At 37.1% G+C, this 16,138-nt stretch overlaps 1 protein-coding gene across 4 annotated transcripts in view; it reads left to right on the forward strand.

Annotated features, from left to right (window-relative positions):
- The window catches only part of LOC102220073 (brain-specific angiogenesis inhibitor 1-associated protein 2-like), a 60,023-nt gene that overhangs the window by 27,066 nt on the left and 16,819 nt on the right, over nt 1–16,138 (forward strand). For all 4 annotated transcript variants that reach the window (XM_023348991.1, XM_023348992.1, XM_023348993.1 and 1 more), the window contains exons 4-6: nt 5,650–5,711; nt 7,692–7,763; nt 11,323–11,460. In XM_023348991.1, coding sequence (XP_023204759.1) covers nt 5,650–5,711; nt 7,692–7,763; nt 11,323–11,460 — 272 coding nt within the window. The remainder of the gene's footprint in view (nt 1–5,649; nt 5,712–7,691; nt 7,764–11,322; nt 11,461–16,138) is intronic.

The following is a 16,138-nucleotide window of genomic DNA, read 5'->3' on the forward strand; positions in this document are numbered from 1 at the left end:
GCAGTCAGCTGCAAGGAACTGCATAGTTATAGCTCTGGAGATGATATGCAAACTTAAATTGTGAGAGACATAAATTGACTTTGGTTTTATATTATACTTTGGAGATGTTACTTGCAACCCCCTATTGTTCCTTATTACTACACATCAATTCTTTCAGCAAACGCAGCATTTGTAAAAACATGTTGGGCAGTCAGACATTACTGACATAAATTCATATTTCTGACAATAAAATTAAATCTACCACTACACCAATTGACATGCCATAATCTTGAATATGAAAACTGACTTGTAGGATAAATTATGCTAATTAAAATATGGGAGATTACACTTTTAAATTGAAGCTTTCATATTTATAAAGTCTTTCGTGTTTTGTTTTTTTTTTCGACTTGTTTGTGCTTTTGCTTATTTGTTTTTTTTCTTTCAGATTAGGCCGCAAAACCAGCATATCCAAAAATGTATTACAATAATGCAGTCATTAAGAATTTGCTCCAAAATTCATGCCATTCATAAATAAGTCAAAACAGTTTAGTTACATTTTTGTATCAAATATCTACTTCCTGAATGGTGTTGTGGAAAGGATTTTTTTTCTGTTCTAACATCTACTGTTTAGGAAAAGCACAGGTACGGACAGCACCTCGACCTTGTTGACGACATGTGCTGCATTCACCATAACCAGTGTGTTACTACATTCTGGTGTTAATCATTTATTTATTGCCTAAGAAGATGACCTAAAATAAGTCAGTTAGGTTAAAATACAAAGGTTACCTATTACCCTGTCCTAAATGTTATTTTAAGACTACATCACTGATTTTCTAATATTTGAAATTGCATCCTAAAACTGGAAACTTCTCAACCCTCTCATGTAGTATCTAAGACAAACAAATGATCAACAGAGTCTGCATCCTGAACTTGAAATGCACTCATGTCACCAAAACAGAGACTTCTGTTTTTCAAGGACAAAAGCTTCAACTCTCTCTGGGACTCAAGTCATTAGTACATGTAATGATAAAGGAAAACAAGCTAGTAGTAAGTTGTAAGCAATTATTTGTGGTATAACTTTTCAGCAACTGTAGTGTAGGCGAATGACTGATTGGCATGCTAAAATTGTAAACAATAGGTATGGATTCTTGATATGCCTCAACAGTATTTGCCACACAAAAAGAGCAGTGTTTATTTATTTATAGTTTTTTTCTACATTTAAATAAATGTTTTGTGAAAGATAAATGTTGAATGCTTACATAACATCTCCAATATTAAAAAGAATTTGAATGCAAATTGTTAGATTTTAACATTTGAAATGCATTTTAAAAAATCACATATATTCAATATGAATCTCTATGTAACTTTATTGGTATTATAAATACGTTGTTGGTTTTGGGGATATAGAAACTTCAGTTTTAAAAGAGGTCAGAATTTTCACCCTCTAACCCCAAATTGTTTAAATATGCTGCACAATCCCTCATATCTTCTCAGAATTAATGTACTTGTAACTGCATTCTGGCCTAGTTCTGTTTGGCATGTGCACAGATGTTGGTAAACCTTCATTGTGGCCTGAATGCATGACACCATTGCTAGTTAAAAAAAATAGCAACAGCTGTGGTAGCAGAGCTTCCAATTTTAGCAGTGTGTCATTTAAATATCTGTAGTTTTCTCCTATGAGAGGAGAGTGAGGAAAGGGTTCAAACGGAATTTAGCTTCCAGGCTATGAAACTGGATCTGTTTGTGTTTATGTGAAGAAGAAATAATATACTCTCAACGCCCCTCACATCTAAATGAACTACACTTAAATGATGTAATGTCACAAAAAGTATAGTCACACTCGCATGCCCACCCCGAGTCTCAGCTATTACCTTCGTCTCACACATTTTCCTCCATCCCTATTATATTTGCCCACTTGTTTGTTTCCCCTAGGAGTTGGAATGTGAGGAAGGCAGGTATTAACATCCCTGTTAAGCCACGCATACTGTGCACGCAGGCATGCACAGTGCCGAAGACGGACTCAGCATGTGGGGGTACACACACCATTCTTCTCCATCAGAAGCGTGGTGTGTATTATGTAACGAGAGCTGATAGTAAGGGTGGAGCTTTCTAAATGGGGTTTTGTAACAACATTTTCAAGCACTGCTCCTCATTTTATGGCTTCTCCCATGGCAACAACCCTGGTATTATCCTGCTTCCATGACAACCCCTGGTGAATCTGGTTTGACCTTCACTAGTGATTCAGTGTCTCTCCATCCACCTCCATTCTTCTCTCTGATTCTCCCTGTTCAGCATTGCAAACGTCCACTTTTTTTTTCTACTCAATAGCCCACATTCTGTTACACTTGGTCTTTTTTTTTCGCTCCACCTGTGTGGGTGTAACATCGCTGCTGTTACACAAGCAGTCAATAAATACATCCACAGTACACAAGCTGATGTCACACTTCAGGGTAGAGTCTGTTCGTATGCACACAAATCCTGCAGGCATGCGTCCCTACCTGACTCACTGTTTTAAGCTAGCAGGCATGTGGCTGCTTGTTGCATAGCTGCAGGTGCAGATCAGCCTGAGCTCACCTTCAAACAAAGAAACTATTGTTTTGTGTCAGCCATAGAAACAGGCAAGGGTTCAAGAGAGCTCGGAAATATTAATAGAGTAATGGCTCATGTTTATTTTGTGTTATCGTCGTGGTTATCAAACTAAGAGGATACACTGACGTGTTTTGCACGTTAGAGCTGTCAAACTAACAGCTCTTACACTGAGTCTCGTGGGTTATGTCATATTTGCCAGAACCTTTTGTAGGAAAGACATTAAAGTGGCACATCTCATTTAAATTCTTCTCATTATGCCTCAGTACAAATTACTGATTGGAGTATCAGATGCTGAAATTCACTTCTTGGTTGCAGCGTAATTTTCCTGTTGTTGTGTGCTCTGATATTAAAATTGCCATGGCAACCATTTGCATTGCCAGAGTGTGATATTCTGTATCTTTTCTTTTTTCTATGCTTTGGCTTTGTACAGTCTGTCGTGATGAAACCAGAGAAGACAAATACAGATGCAGTCACTCTTCAGCCTTCTGACTTCCTTTTAATATCCTGTCCTGCTGCATTTTTAGATGGCTTATGCATCTCCGTGCTTTTGTTTTACAGTCCAGTGATGATGCTCATTAGTTAATTGATCCAGCTAGTTGAAGCCAGCAGAATGGCAGAGTTTCTAAGCTCACAGGGCTCTGATCAGGGATGTGTAAGCTGCTTAGAAGGCCTGCTGGGAAATGACTAGATGCCTTAGCCTCTTTCTGTGCTTCTGTGAGACAGAAGATCAACTGACAGGTTGCAGCATGGGCAAAAATGTTTATCCGTGTTTGGCTACAGGGAGATGAGACTATTGGGGGCAGTTACTAAATCTCTTACTTTATCAAGTAAAGTAGGTACAGTAAAGATGCTTAATTTTTCAGAAAATAATTATTCAACTAAATTTTTCAACTAAAACATGTTTTAGTTGTAATACATGTCAACAGAATGAATAAAGTTGGTCTTTGTGTAGCACCTGCCTAATGGCTGCTGGGCTGTGTGATGTCATGATGGCCTTGAGAAAACTTCTGCATTTTCAAAGAATAATTTTAAAACATTCAAAAATAGCACAATGCAATTTATTTTTGTTGATGTAAAATGATTAGAAATGCATTGATCAGGTTTTTCCCAGTTGATACAGATTTCCATTTGTCTTTGGAATCCAACCTTGAATCCAATTTTGACTGATTCCAACTCCCTGCCATGCTCTCTTTAAACACTACAAGGCATAAAACAGGGAATTAATCAGCAGGTTCTCCTCTCTAAGTAGTTGTGATTCTAATAGAAAATGAAGTTATAAACTTAGCACCCATTCAATAAAGAACATGCACCAGATAATCAGGGTTTTTTTTCAAGTGAGAAAAACCTTATCAGGCACCATGCTATTTATTGGTGGATACAAGTAGATCAAGGAAAACATGGCTGACTTTGATGTGTGGCTGGCTGATTGCATTTCTAATAAAAATATATATATATATATGGTACTGTGACTAAGTTAACAGCGACTATTTCATAACTAAGGATAGTAGCTGACCTCAAGTGCATCTGTAAAATACCAACAGTATTAACAATATCAGTCGTAATACGTGCTTGTATTCTTTTTCTTTCCTCCTGTTCTCATCAGTGCTTCTATCACTTTGTGACTTTCTACATGTTGGGCATGTGTCAGATATGAGCCTCTTCTGCTACAAGATGCAGTCCAAATTACTTAACATTACATGAGAAGACAAAATGCAAGTTCATACCACTTGGAATATTTTAACCAACAATTATTCCACTCCAAACAATCCTTTGTGATATGATTATTTCACACACTGATATTGCAATGATGATACATTTGTGATTTAATGTGTAGCTCTAAATACTTAATATATGTCATTTTCTAAATATTGCATTTTGTTTCTTTGTATTGCTGAAAGTATATATATAAAAAAAAGTCATACTTCCCTGCATTTTTTAAATGGCCACCCTTGTCGCTTCAGTTCTCCTGTTCTCCTCCTCCTCTTGCTGTCTGCTGACATGGAGACCAATCCAAAGCCTTCTGTTGCAAAATTAAAGTTTGTACTGAAACCTCTTCTGCAGGAGTTCTGACTTTACTTAAAGCTCTGTGAGATGGACTGACATGTGCTCTTAATGGGTCATCGTTCACAAGAGGCACAGCAGGAAAAAGTGAAATGAGCCAGAAAAAACTTTTGACATAAAGCGTAAGCTTGCAGTTTCTGCTAAGGTCTATAATGATCCTTTTTCAGAATGGATACTGACATAAAGTGACATATATTTTTACTTTGGCAGGGACATTTTTAATGTAACCCCCTAAGTAGAATGGCTGAAGGTAAAATGATGGTATGAAATTGCATAGATATGATGAAATAAGACTTTTAAGACTAAAAATGTTTGACATGCGACTCATTTATTTAAGGCTACATCACTATCAAGACTCTGAGCTTTTCATCTTCACCTTAAAGGCTTTATGCACACACTTTAAAATTTCAGACAATGTCAAAGAGGTTTTGGGTCTTCTACTCAGGAAAATGTCAGCCTCATCTTTTGTCTGTACATTTGGATTTATTACTGTCTATCCACCAGGCCTCTGTTTTGTATGTGTCCTTTGCTCAATATGCTTCTTGTTTTTCTTGACATTGCACTGCAATTTCAGAAGAGGGAGACTGTAGGTATACAAAAAGATAACACTAGCTGCATGAACCCTTTATTATTTAGTATTTTATTGATTTTTCACAGGCTACAGCATTTTTTATGTTAACAGTCCAAAAGACATCTTGATGTCTTTAGAAAAACACAAGCTTTAATATCCAGCTTGTTTCCTTTTTAAAAAAAATTGATTCAGTTGTACATGAAGTTGTTTCAGTCTCTTTCATCTTGTAACAAGCCTCCATTGTGTTGTTCATTGCCCCAGTTAAGTCTCATGTTGTGTATGTTTGTAGCTTGTGTTTGTGCACGGACTTTGCACGCTGGGGTTTCTGTTTCTCTCTTGGTTTCTTTTAGATTTATATTTTTTCTCCTAGTTTCTTCCTCATTCCTTTTTCTGTTCATATTAAAAGGTATTTATGCATTTTCTCCATGTCTCTGTTTCTTTGTGTGAAGGGGACGTTCTGTTCCAGATGGCTGAGGTCCACAGACAGATCCAAGTGCAGCTAGAGGAAATGGTTGGTATTTCAAGCAATTGTGTGTTTTAACAATGACTTCATTTATTGGAATGCTTTAAGAACAAATGTATAAACAGAAGAACAAGGGCATGTACTAGGACATGCAATTAAGTTTATTCATGTTATTCAGAGATGTTGGAAATATTTGTTTGCTCATAACATAAATCAATACCTGAGCTCTTTCGTAAATAACTCTCCACTCAAAAAGATGTTATAAAATGACAAATATTTAATGTGAGATGGAAATTCTGTTTCAATTAATGCTGCAGCCTTTCTATCACTTCAAACACCTTGAACAGGACTGCCCACCATACATCATCTACAAGAAAACATCAGAAATAACATCACAGCATAGAAACAAAGAAGATTAGCTTATATCCATTTATTAATTTAACTTCCAGTACATCTATGAAAATGAATGTTCTTGGAAGAAGCTGGGTGGACATGAGGACAAAAATGCATCCATAAATTTGTAAAAGTTCTTTTGAAATTGTGAAATAATTGCAAAAATACTTTTACACACACATTTTTATGTAGGTAATTTTAACATTTTACTTTTATATTATTCCAGGTTGAACAAAAACAGAAATTTTGTTAAATTTACTGCTTGTATGCTATTCTGTTTTAGCATGCCAACTGGCTGATTTAAGCTCCACACCTGAAAGAGGAAAATATTTTGTATACTCAAAGATTTATATCTACACTTCAGTAACAATCACTGCTGCCTATGCCGTTTAAAAACATATAAACCACAGATAGGCCTGTCGCGATAAACAATAAAGGGCTCAACTCCGGTGCTCTCCTCTGACCTCTCCCTTCCTCATTTCCTTAGTGTAATGCCCAGCGCACACTGCACGATCTTAGAGTTGTCGGCCCATTGTCAAAGCCTGAGACCACACATTAGCCGACAGAAATCCTAGGTATAAAGGTTCAATCGGGTTCGATTGTGCCTGTGGTGTCCAACAATGGGCACAAAATAATGTCTGCAAGTCCAGTTAACTAATTTTAAAACCTGTAATGCATGTGGCTAGTGTCAGTCCTGTCTGAATGAAAATCATTATAACCTATTTATGTCACGTTAATGAAGAACAGCTGAAAAGTTACCTGGTTTATCAACTGCGGTAGCAATTTTGCTCCATCTCCTCCCCTTGTCATTTCTATATTTTTGCAGGAAATGTTGAATAAACATTAATGTTGTTTCCACATATCATCTCCAATGTCCGCTGGACTTCAGGTTGTGCTGTGTCAGCTGTTTGGGATTCCCCTCCATAATTTCCCCTCAGAAAGCAAGGAGGGGAATCCGGGCTTTCTGATTGGCTACCTGTCACATTCAACAGTCATGCTCCTCATCAGGAAACCCCCTGATTTAGCTTGGAGCAGCCATGACGATCTACCATAACACACCACACACTACAGGATGATTGGTTACGAAATCGCAAGCAACAATCCTAAGATTGTTGTAAGGGGAAAATCGGGGCAAAAAATGTAGTTTGAACTATTGTATCAGGTAGTCGGATGTGCCCATCATCTCTATTTAAATCTAATGATTAATGAAGGGCAATATACAGTAGTATACAGACTTCATAATCTGCACTCTTTTGGTTGAATGCGGTATTTATTTCCACTTTGGCTTTATGTTTTTTAGTTTTTATTCTAGTGCATTTTTTGTTAATGGAGACTGAGACTCCATTTTATTTTTATTGTTTTGTTTATTTTGTTTTTCAGTTCCAGTGTTAAGTGTTCTTTTGAAAATAAAGCGTATCTATCTTTGGCAGGAAATCGCATGCATTATTACGTCATTTCCATTAAATCAGTGTAAAAAGGTCTTCAAACAATATTATCGTTTATCGCAATAATTTTTGAGACAATTAATCACTCAGCAAAATTTGTTATTGTGACAGGCCTAACCACAGATTGTGTCAAGGATTTTCTAAGCATTGTTAACAGTTTACTTAATCATTTGTTGTTTTTTTTCCTCAGCTTAAATGCTTCCATAATGAGCTGCTCTCTGAGCTTGAGAAGAAGGTGGATCTAGATGCTCGGTACTTGACTGTGAGTATCAGAATTTGTCACTAGGTTTCCTAAATCAGATTGGTGCTAAAACATACACTGCAGTAGTTTATTTTTGGAAAGCCATACAATGTTGTACCAATGGTGCAGGCAATGTGTAATTCAAATGAAATAACAGATTTGTAGGCAACGCTGTTCATCTTAAGTTTGGGTTTTAAGTCTACTTCTGCAGTATTTCATGTCTACTAAGCTATTGGGGGTACACTGATTATAATAAGCCCCTCATGGAGTGTGTGTAAGTGCTGCGGAGTGGGTCTACTTGTGATATCTTTAGAATGAGTGGGTAGCAGCCGAAGTGTACAGCAATACCGCTGTGCGTCGTTTTGGGGGATGGGATAACGTTTTCATTTTTGTGATGCATTGTTGGAAGAATCCTGTCATGAGCTGCATTAGCTCACAGCTCCTTGCTTATGCAATTTGAATGCCATTTTAAAATTTAATTTGTATTCACAGACAAAAATGAAGTAATCACATTGCTTCTCATCCTAGGGTAAACCCATTGCAACCACTGACACACCAGACGGGTTTTGCTTGTTTGCATGAATTTCTTTAATTCATTTTATGCAAATAAATACTTGGAGAGCATTGGAAAAAGTATTCATAACAGTGAACTCTTTTTTTTTTTGCATTTTTTCATGTTACCACCACAACCTTTGATATACTTTTTAGGATATTATGTGAAAGGTCAAAGATAAAATAGTGCATGTTTGTCAAGTTGGAGGGACTGACAGATGCTTTCTTTTTTTAATAAAAAGAAAAACCTGGTGCACACTTGCGTTCATCTGCCCTGAGTTAATAGCTTGCAGAACCAGTTTCCATATTTTCTCCATTTCTGTATGATGTGTTGGACTTTGTTGCCCGGGATGTTTAAAGCTTAGTTTATTTTTTTGGGACCTAATAATAATTTAATCTTCTGCACAACTTTATCCCTGTCCTGCCTGGCGTGTTCTTTGTGGTTCTATTTGTTCACTAATGTTCTCTAACAAGCAAGTGAGCATGGCTTTCACAAGATTTTAGATCACATGAAACTGAACGGAGGGGTCAGCCATGAACCAACAGCTGACCCCTCTGATTCTAAACAGAGGTTATTTTACCAATAACCGTTATATTTTGTACCTGGATCAAACTTTACTGGCGTTTGCTTTTTCAGTACAAGGAACATTGGAGAGAAAAAAAAGAAAAGGCATGTTTGACTTTTTATGTAATAAGACCCAGCTGACAATTTTTTTTTCACAATAGGTATTGAATCCTACTCTTTTTAGCTAAGATTTTTTTTTTTTTTTACAGCACAAGTCTTAGTTTCTATGGGATGAATCCTGAATGTCAGCAGTGAGGCAGCCTATGTTGGCTGTATCACTTTACCTCAAACAACCATGAGAAAATGAGCAGATGACTCATTCATTTTTATTATTGCTTTAAAAAGCTGATGAAGGTCCAAAGGCCTCATTTGGTCCATTCTGTTGAAACGTATTGAACAAATCTGTGATTATTTAAAAATTATCTGCAATGAAGAGCAAACACTTCATGTCTTTCTGCAGGTGTGCTACAAGAGAGGCTCTTTCTCTGTTCCTTTTTCAGAGTACCTCGAGAATACCTGCATATGTGCTCATTTCCATGCAGTATGCAAAAGCGGGTGTTGAACCCCCGTTCATAAGCTTTTCTCTTCCAATTTTTCAAACTGAGAGACCACACGAGCTTTCTCACACCACACGTTGTTACTATAGCAACAGAGCTGATGAAGCCAAGGAAACAAAGTTGTTTTTTTTATTATTATTAAATCAATAGTCCAACAAACCAAATGATTGAAAATAAACAAATCAGGAACTCATTAAGGCTTTGTTGACAATCCTGTCATTGTTTGTTCCAGGCCATCACTGACATCTGATTGTACATATTTGATGAAAATTATGCTCACAGAGATATGATCACAGGCGTTGTTGATTTCAAAACAAAACCCACAGGAGATTAAGAGGACTTGGAGTTTAGGAACCAAATGTTTTCAGCACTTTCTTTAATCATGAAAGCAATATCTTAGCCTTTTTGAATGTAACAAGAGATGAAAGGATCCCAACGTGCACCCTCTTTGCCACATAATGATGATGCGTGCTTGTCAGCCAGAACAATAAGTGTTTAATATTTAAATGCTTTGATTCAGAAGGGCGGAGACACCAGACCTCAAAGGGAATACTGTCTGCCTCTTGAAATTTCCCATTAAATATTTTGGTTCCTGTTAAAAGTAAGCAAATCTATACCTCTATGTTGGGCTGAAATGGCAGTTTAAAATAGGAGGAAAGGTGTTTTTCTTATTTTCTTTTATATAGTAAATAAACAAGTCATCAACAAAAAGTACATAGTTCAGTTTGAGTTTGGTGGACATATAGACCAATGATGGCTAAGTGAATAGTTTGTTTTCAAGGAGCTGGCCTGTCTGGAGCGGTTGACAGTGACTAATAGTCAGTCGAAACAAAGAGTGAAGGTCACCACAAACGGATGCCTCTATATATACAATAGAGAGCATCACAACCAGTAGGAGAGCTTTGTGGGTTTTTCATGAGACTGGATGCTTATATCGTGGATATTGCCCACTACAAGGGGATAGGTGGTATGGTTCTCACACCAGATATTACAATCTCTGTGAGAAAATAATCAGAGAAATCTTCTCACTTACTCTTGGTTCTCAATAAAAAGAAACCCAACCACAGAAGGTATATGACAGAAAATGTTTTCTTTTTTGTTTTTCAAATGAAACTTTTATGCATATCTTTCTGTTCCATAATCAGTACCTCATAGAACCACCTTTCAATATAATTTGATATATGTAGTATACATTCTGCTGGTGACATTTGTACCAATCACTCTATAAAATAGAGTATAAAAGAATAATTGAAATAGGTAAACCCTTCCTTCTGGCTTTAATTGACTGTTTATGACCAGGACTGATGTATTTCTACAAATGGCAGTAGGACCTAGACTGGTAAAAACCAGCCACTTGTACTGCACTTTGCTCCATATCAGCCGAGAGGGTCTGGGCTCTTGGGTGTTGAGAAACAATTGCTTCCTGGAGACTTGGACTGTGATGAGATTTAAATTTTACGCATTTGCTAACAGCTTCATTTACTTCCTCTGCTGCCTTTGCTAAAACTACACCGAAACTAAACCGGCACCGAAAATTAATCTCATAGGTCACAAGTTCACCTTCTGTTTGCTCAGTGACACCTTCTCAGAAATCTATCGGAAACAATCAGAGTTAAGGGGAGAGAGCCCAGATTGTGCTGGAAGTGAGATTTTTTTCTAAGCAGCATTGCACAGGAAGCAGAGGTGCTTCATGTTTTTTTCACAGATTACCTATCTCGTGTTTTACTGTCACGACATACTGACAGAATTAATGTGTATTTATTTACCGTAATATGTTTGCCTGAAAACCTCCCTCTAAAACATATCAACTTATCCCTTGTGTCTCTTTGATTATAACTTTTAAAAAGATTTGACTTTGGAAGAGGTGTGATTTCATGTTATTTTTATTTCTTGTTGCTCTACTTAGGCTGCCTTGAAAAAATACCAGCTGGAACACAAGAGCAAAGGGGAGAGTCTGGAAAAATGCCAGGGTGAACTGAAGAAGCTTCGAAGGAAGAGTCAAGGCAGTAAGAACCCTTCAAAGTATGGAGAGAAGGAGATGCAGGTGAGCCCCCTGCTGAATTCCAGCTCAGATTACTTTACATTAATTCACTTTCATACAGTTTCAAAAACTGTATGAAACTCTAAACTTAACATTTTAATTAAAAATGTGTGCTGTTCGTGTTGAGAAGAAGAAATGGCTAAGATGGTGGTAAGTGTCTAACGTCAATTAAAATGACACGCACGCTCAGGTCAGTTTGTTGCTCTGCTTAGCTAAATTTTCTAATTTTTGCAGTTTGCATTGATGTGGGGGAGAATTGGATTCAAGGTTTATGAACAAGAGTGAAAAGGACTTTAATATTCTTTTTAAGTAAAGAGAATGCAGCCAAGATGGGGGCGGAGGCAGAGGTGACACAGTGTCCTGAGTGGGAAGGCAAATGGTGAAGGTTTGATTATGAATTGTGTGCCCTTGGAAACCTTTATTACATTTGCACACATATAAGCAGAAACACTGACACTCATCCAGGCAGAAGGGAAGAAACAAGCTACAGTTACTGAAGTACTGACGGTTGAGCCAATTAATTTTAACAGTATCTACATACACAACAAAAAAATAAACCTGTTTTATACATCAACATATAATTGTTGATGTATAAAAAAATATAGAGAGAAATTATGTCTGCACAGTTTGCTCCTTTGCACTTCTGTGTTCTACATTTATCAGAAGATGTTTGGACCTTCTGATAAATGTTAAAACATAATTTAGACTGTCAGACAACAATTTGCAACAATTCAACAAACTTTATTCATGACAAGGCAACCTGTGCTAGATTGTTGCATGTGCAGTGAATGTTGATTGATGTGAAGTGAACATTGACTGTGTGACATTGCTTAATGAATAATGTCACATTTATTTTTCCTTCACCCAATCTCTTACATGACAGTGGAAAAGGTTCAGCTGCTGCATGGACAACAAACAACCCTGACAACATTCCTCTGCACCAGACATCATCGCTCGTGATGTTTTCTTGTTGCTTCCTTGTTTAGTCTTGTAGCAAGAGGGAAAGCAGGGGAGAAAAACCATATGCGAGGACAGGAAAGGTCAATACATTACCTGGGAAGCAGGAATTTAGATTGCTTTAAAGGATGGGGGCACAGAAGTCAGACCAACAGGTCATGGCTCGCAGAGTTACTTAGCCGCTTGTGGCCTTTCTGTGAAGTTCAGTCATCAGTCAGATAAAGCATGTCTTTCAGATACAAACTTTCTAAAGGTTCTTCACTCTGTCCACTTCGTTTTCATGCTGTCACAAACACAGTTGCACACACACACACACACACACACACACACAGTTGCACACACACACACCCACACACACACACACACACACACACATCCACTACCATCTTGTCGTCGGTGGTGTGGAAGAGCTGGATTGATCTGACTCAATTGTCACATCATGTTTGTTCCATTGTGTCAGGTCTCTCTTGAAGAGATGATATATTAAGTGTCATCATAAGACATTAAGCCTTAGAATGCGCTTACGCGGTCAAGCATGAAGCACAGCTTGAAGTGGGAGCATTGATTGTGGCCCCAGAATCAGTAAATCTGTAAAGAGCAGAGATTCAACATGTACCATGAAACCTCTCTGTTCCATTGGTGCTTTTCTTTCTTCTTATGATTGAATAGCCCTTTAAAGTGTAATTATTTGCAGAGTTCTTAATTTCAATTTATTTCATTAAGTTATTTTTATGCATTAAATTTTATAATGTGCACACTTATTCAGTTGTTATTCCACACACTTGAGACACATGGGGACTGTAAGAGTGTATATTTCTTACAAAGAAAATAATTGAAATATTTGACACCTGAGTCAAATGGCAGATTTTTCCTTATCATTTTCATTTACTCTGTTTGTTTGGAAAACATTCCAACAGGGGAATACCAATCTATAAATGTTTCTATTCTATAAATGTCTCAATTTATAGAATGGTAGCATTAAGCCATATTACATATTTTCTTTATGGTTTTTAGCATTCAGTATCATAATCAATTAGAAATCAATCAGAAGAATAAATTGTTTGCCTTGTGAGAAAGTGCTTGGTTGTATATATCAAGAAAATAATGATTCTTCTATGTGTTTCTCAAAATTTAAAGTAGAGCATTTAGCATCAATGTATGTAAATAAAAGCCTTCAAATAAAGATTAAAAAAATAATAATGAAGAGGTAGTAATCCAAAAGAAAAATCAACTTTATCGATTGCTATGCACTACTGCTTAAATAAGCAAAATCATAACAAACACAAGTATTAAAGAAGTAAACAAGACAATGTCTAATTTACTTCTACAGACTAAAGCACAGGTACCAAAGTCCAATCCTCAGGAGCCATTATTCCATAGCCATTATATAAGTTTACAAAATACAAAAAGCCTTTAAATATTCCTCTCATAAAATCTTAGGAATTTATAGAATGGTAATATTAAAACATAATATATTATAATATAATAGAATCTCTCTGAGAGTGCAAATGGCTGAGAAATTTAAAACAGCTATTAGACTAACATCTCACTTCAGCCTAATCACTCAAACCAAAGAGAGAAGAAAAGTAGAATAACATTTTACTTCTTTGCATGCTAAACATAAATTAGAGTTTATGGATGGAGTCTGCATGACTGATCAATTAGGCCCATCTGTGCAAAGTGAAGGGCTCATCATATTGTGGACTCATAATTTACAGCAACTTTGCAGGAGAGAAGAAAAATCAATCTCCCTTTCTCATTTTCAGTCTGCTCACTTTCACTGATCATATCACAGCTGTGGGCGTGTGAGAGAAAAGTCAACTCGTTGGTGCCTGAGCCCACAAGAAGCAAAGCTCGCAAATAAGAGAGCGAGAGCCCTGCACTCCCACAAGACCTGTGCTTCACAATTACAAGTGTCCACCTTGAAAAATAGTTCAGTCTTGTGACAGATTGGATGGTTTAATTTGTGCGGATAGAAAATCAGCAGGAGGCAGGCAAGAAAAAGACGAGTAAATGCTGCAGAGATGAGGGCAGCATTTCATCCTCCTCCACCACATTTGTGATGCTTTGGAAGATGAGAGAGACTACTATTTTACAAGTTGGTGTCTTGGTGCAGTCTAGCAGTGAAAAGAGACTGACGACAATAAGGAGACTGTCGACATTTGATCGTCTTTTTGTCTCCCCGTCTTCTGATCTTTCTTGCCTTTAAACACTTCCAAAGCACCATCAATAGGTAAAGTCTGATGAAATGCTAATTATTTCATTATGTAGACAATGAAGAGTACTAAGGAACTATATAAAGGGATTCTATCAAGATAAACTCTTTTGTGCTGCATAGGATTTTATTAAGATGAAACGGAGAGAGAGATGGAACTCCAAGCTAAGAATTCCTATCATAAAACTGATGTTTGACCAGCTGCACCTTTCTTCACAAAATATAACAGTTTCTGATCTGTGGTATGTATAGACTTGCATATCCAAAGTAGCCTATAGTTTTTTTTAGGGTGCTGGCATTAAAGCAACGAGAATATACCCAAGGTGTTTTTGCATTTAGATGTCTCAAGTGTATTTCTTTTTTTTTATTCGAAAGAGTAGTGCTAATGTAGTACCATAACAAAATGGAAGCACTAAGTAGCTTAAAACAGAGTTGGACGATGCTTTGAAATTTCCCCAGTACTACAGCATTCCGCAGTGTTGTTGTTGAAACCAGGTGTATTCTTCACCTTTTAAATGCTTTGAGAGCCTCCATCCCAGTGGCAGTAATTATTGGAAAAATGTGTTAGGAGTGCAGAGTAATGAAGTGCTGAAGTGTTGGGATTTTGTCCTGAATATGTCAATGTAATGAGACATACAAAGGAAAAGCTGTAACACTGACTACTTAAAGCCTGGGTGTTAACACTGCACTGACATGCAGTAGTTTTCATTTCCATCCATAACCTGTGCAGAGCAAGTCATTCTTGCCTTGATGTAACTTGAGGTCACAGGGAAATAATGGTGCCAGGTGTCTGCATGTGCTTTTCCCACTGCACTCATTGTCTTGGGTTACTTTCGTGACCTTTTGAATGGCTGGAGAATGGGGCCATGTTGATTTGACAAAAGGCGAGCACACACTGCCTGAGTTGCTCCCATTAGCTCTGGTTAGAGGTGTTTCAGCGGCTAGCAGCTTGTGAGTCACAGACTGCAAATACGAAAAGGGTCACTCTGCCAGAGAGACAGAGGGGCAGTCGCTTTGACTGTGATCTTTTAAAGGGTCCTTGCAGTGGACAACTTCTGACGTTTCCAAGAACTGGTTCACGAATGCATGTAGGTGTTACATCCAGATGTATTTTCCCAAACTTCCTTTACCATAATGGGCTCTTCCATCTTTCTCCCTCTCTTTTTATTCTCTTTGCAGGTACTGCATAGACTATGACTCATTCCACAACAAAGTCACTATCCTTTTGTTCTTAGAGATGATTAGAAGGAATGAAAGTAATCTTTCTACCTCTTAGTGTATTTTGGCAGCCATATAAACCACTCTTGCTGACATGATGCTCATGTTTTAACCAAACATTTATTAAAGAACTGTAACCACTAATTAAACCAGCTTTAATCTGTCTAGGATGCATTTTTTATCCTTTGTGCTAAGTCTAGCAAAGAAATCATTCAGACATGATAATGTGTTATAAGATGATACAGTAGAGGTTTAACACAGAGTTGCATACTTCTGCTTTCTTTGACACAG

This window comes from Xiphophorus maculatus, chromosome 16 (assembly GCF_002775205.1).
Source record: "Xiphophorus maculatus strain JP 163 A chromosome 16, X_maculatus-5.0-male, whole genome shotgun sequence".
In the NCBI taxonomy this organism is placed as follows: domain Eukaryota; kingdom Metazoa; phylum Chordata; class Actinopteri; order Cyprinodontiformes; family Poeciliidae; genus Xiphophorus; species Xiphophorus maculatus.